Source organism: Nicotiana attenuata, unplaced genomic scaffold, assembly GCF_001879085.1.
Source record: "Nicotiana attenuata strain UT unplaced genomic scaffold, NIATTr2, whole genome shotgun sequence".
Lineage (NCBI taxonomy): Eukaryota > Viridiplantae > Streptophyta > Magnoliopsida > Solanales > Solanaceae > Nicotiana > Nicotiana attenuata.
Window position 1 is genome coordinate 769 of NW_017695583.1, and position 2,773 is coordinate 3,541.

At 35.3% G+C, this 2,773-nt stretch overlaps 1 protein-coding gene across 1 annotated transcript; it reads left to right on the forward strand.

The window, feature by feature from the left end:
* The first annotated feature begins 389 nt into the window (after positions 1-389).
* On the forward strand, positions 390-2,485 carry LOC109222647. The gene is made up of 5 exons (XM_019386973.1): positions 390-1,101; positions 1,189-1,346; positions 1,436-1,997; positions 2,082-2,200; positions 2,315-2,485. The coding sequence occupies exons 1-5, from the start codon at positions 390-392 to the stop codon at positions 2,483-2,485; spliced, it is 1,722 nt and encodes a 573-aa protein (XP_019242518.1).
* Positions 2,486-2,773: the final 288 nt, after the last annotated feature.

Genomic DNA, 2,773 nt, shown 5'->3' on the forward strand with positions numbered 1-2,773 from the left:
AATTTACAGAATAGATTGAAACAACTGTTTACTATAGAAAATATAATTACAATTTACAGAATAGATTGAAACAATTGTTTACTATAGAAAATATAATTAGCATATTTCCAAAGTCGATTATGCTATAACAATTAACTTAACTTTATATCTTTGATTTATATTAGAAACAAAATGGCAGAGGATTTATCTCGTGGTAATCGAAAGGATCCCGGTTGGAAATATAATCACTTGATCGATCCTAATGATACCACGAGAGTTACTTGTAATTTTTGCGGGAAAACAACTACAGGTGGAATAAATCGGGCAAAACACATCTAGTTGGGAATTTCAGAAATACAACAAAGTGTACCAAATGTCCTCATGAAGTTCGAGAAGAATTGAAAGCTTACATGGAGGAAAAGAAAGTAAGGAAAGATATTTATGCTAGAGAGTATCTTGAACATGATGAGTTTGATCATCAAGATGTTGGTGAAGAGGATGAAATTCAGGAAATCATTCCTAAAAGAAAAGGTGGTGGGGGAAGCCTTCCTGGTGGCCTTAATAAGAAATTAGCTAAGGGTAAAGGAAAAGGCCCTATGGATGTATATTTGCAAAGTCAAGGGCAACTTAGGCAGACGGGTATCAAAGATTCATATGACAAAGAAGCAAGAGCAATGGCTATTCAAAAAGTTGCTCGTTTCTTTTACGATGCTGGCATACCATTCAATGTTGCTCGTCTGAAAAGCTTTAAGGAGGCAATTGATGCTATTGGAAGGTATGGACCAAATTTGAAGCCTCCCAGTTATCATGAATTAAGGATTCCATTACTAAATAAGGAGGTAGAGTTGACTAATGAACTTTTAAATCGACATAGAGAAGAATGGGTAAAGAATGGATGTTCCATTATGGCAGATGAATGGACTGATAGGAAGCAAAGAACATTAATAAACTTTTTGGTGAATTCTCCATGTGGTACAGTGTTTATGGAGTCCATTGATGCATCTTCATTTGTCAAAACTGGAGAGAAACTATGTGAGCTACTTGATAGATATGTGGAGCGTGTTGGAGAGCAAAACGTAGTTCAAGTTGTAAGTGATAATGGCAGCAACTTTATATTGGCCGGTAAGTATTTACTTTAAGAATGCTCAAGTTTTGATCTCTCATATATTATAGTATATAATATATTTAAGTATTTTCTTTTTATTTTAGGCCAACTCCTACAAACAAAGAGAAAACACATATACTGGACGCCTTGTGCCGCTCATTGTATGGATCTTATTTTAGAAGACATAGGCAAGCTTCCAACTATTACGAGAACCCTCAAAAGAGCAATTGCAGTTGTTGGTTTCATCTATGGTCATACAGGAGTCATTAATATGATGAGAGATTCACAAAGAAAAAAGAATTGGTGAAATGTGGAATTACTCGATTTGCTACGAGTTTTCTAACTTTGCAGAGGTTGTATAATCAAAAGACTAATTTGCGAACCATGATTACATCTGAGCATTGGGTGAATAGTAAATGGTCAAAAAAACCACAGGGAAAAGTTACAACTCATACTATATTGATGCCTGCATTTTGGAATCAAGTTGTTTATATACTGAAGATAATGGGACCTCTTTTTAAAGTCTTAAGATTAGTTGACAATGAGAAAAAGCCGGCTATGGGATATATTTATGAAGCTATGGATAGAGCTAAAGAAGCCATCGCAAAATCATTTGAAGGGAAGTCTGCGAAGTACAAAGATGTTTTTGAGATCATTGATCAAAGATGGGAATGCCAATTGCATCAACCATTACATGCCGCTGGACATTATTTGAATCCCGAGTATTTCTATCAAGATCCAGCCATTGAGAATTGTAGAGAAGTAACGAATGGACTATATGCTTGTATTCAGAAACTGGTTCCAAGTATTGAAGTTCAAGATAAGATTGTATCTGAGTTACCATTATATACAAGAGCTGAGGGACAATTTGGACTTCCCATGGCAAAAAGATCAAGAGCAACGAGATCTCCAGGTATATGAAAATTCAATGTTTACAATTAACACTTCAAGGCTTCACGTTCAATATTTACTTACCACTAAGTTATATCTTTTTCAGCTGAATGGTGGAATCTATATGGAAATTCAGCCCCTCATCTCCAAAAATTAGCCATTAGAATCTTGAGCTTAACCGCTAGCTCAGCTGGTTGCGAGCGTAATTGGAGTGTGTTTGAACATGTGAGTTTTTATTAGACATTAGTTACATATAACTATTCGCTATTTTAATTTATTTGGTTAATTAATACAAACTTACAATTTTACTAACAATCAGATAAAATAATTCATGTGCAGATCCATAGCAAGAAGAGGAATAGATTAGAGCATAAACGATTGAATGATCTAGTGTATGTCAAGTATAATCGTGCTCTAAGAACTCGCTTTGACTTGCGGAATATCATTGATCCAATCTCATTGGATCATATTGATCATAGTAATGAGTGGTTGGTTGGAGAAATGGGGTAAATTTTGAAGCGGAAAATGAATTGGTGTTTGGGGGAGATGATGACTTAACTTGGGGCGATGTGGCTAGAGCATCAGGAAGTGAAGATGCACAAACATACTCATACTCAATGAGACAAAGGAGACCATCAAAAACTTTGGCAACCGGTTCTTCAAGCTCTCAAGTTCGACGTATTAATATAGATATAGATGATGTTGAGTCTGAGGAATCAAAGGAAGAAGATATTGAAGGCTATAATTCTAGCGATACCAATGAGAGTAATCCTATTGAAGAAGAAGATGACAATTTAG

Bases quoted from the DNA above. Each gene is read 5' to 3' on its own strand.
- LOC109222647 (XM_019386973.1), top strand. From the start codon at position 390: ATGGAGGAAAAGAAAGTAAGGAAAGATATTTATGCTAGAGAGTATCTT. The intron at 1,347-1,435 runs GTCATTAATATG...CTAACTTTGCAG, and splicing joins TCATCTATGGTCATACAGGA to AGGTTGTATAATCAAAAGAC. The intron at 2,201-2,314 runs GTGAGTTTTTAT...ATTCATGTGCAG, and splicing joins ATTGGAGTGTGTTTGAACAT to ATCCATAGCAAGAAGAGGAA.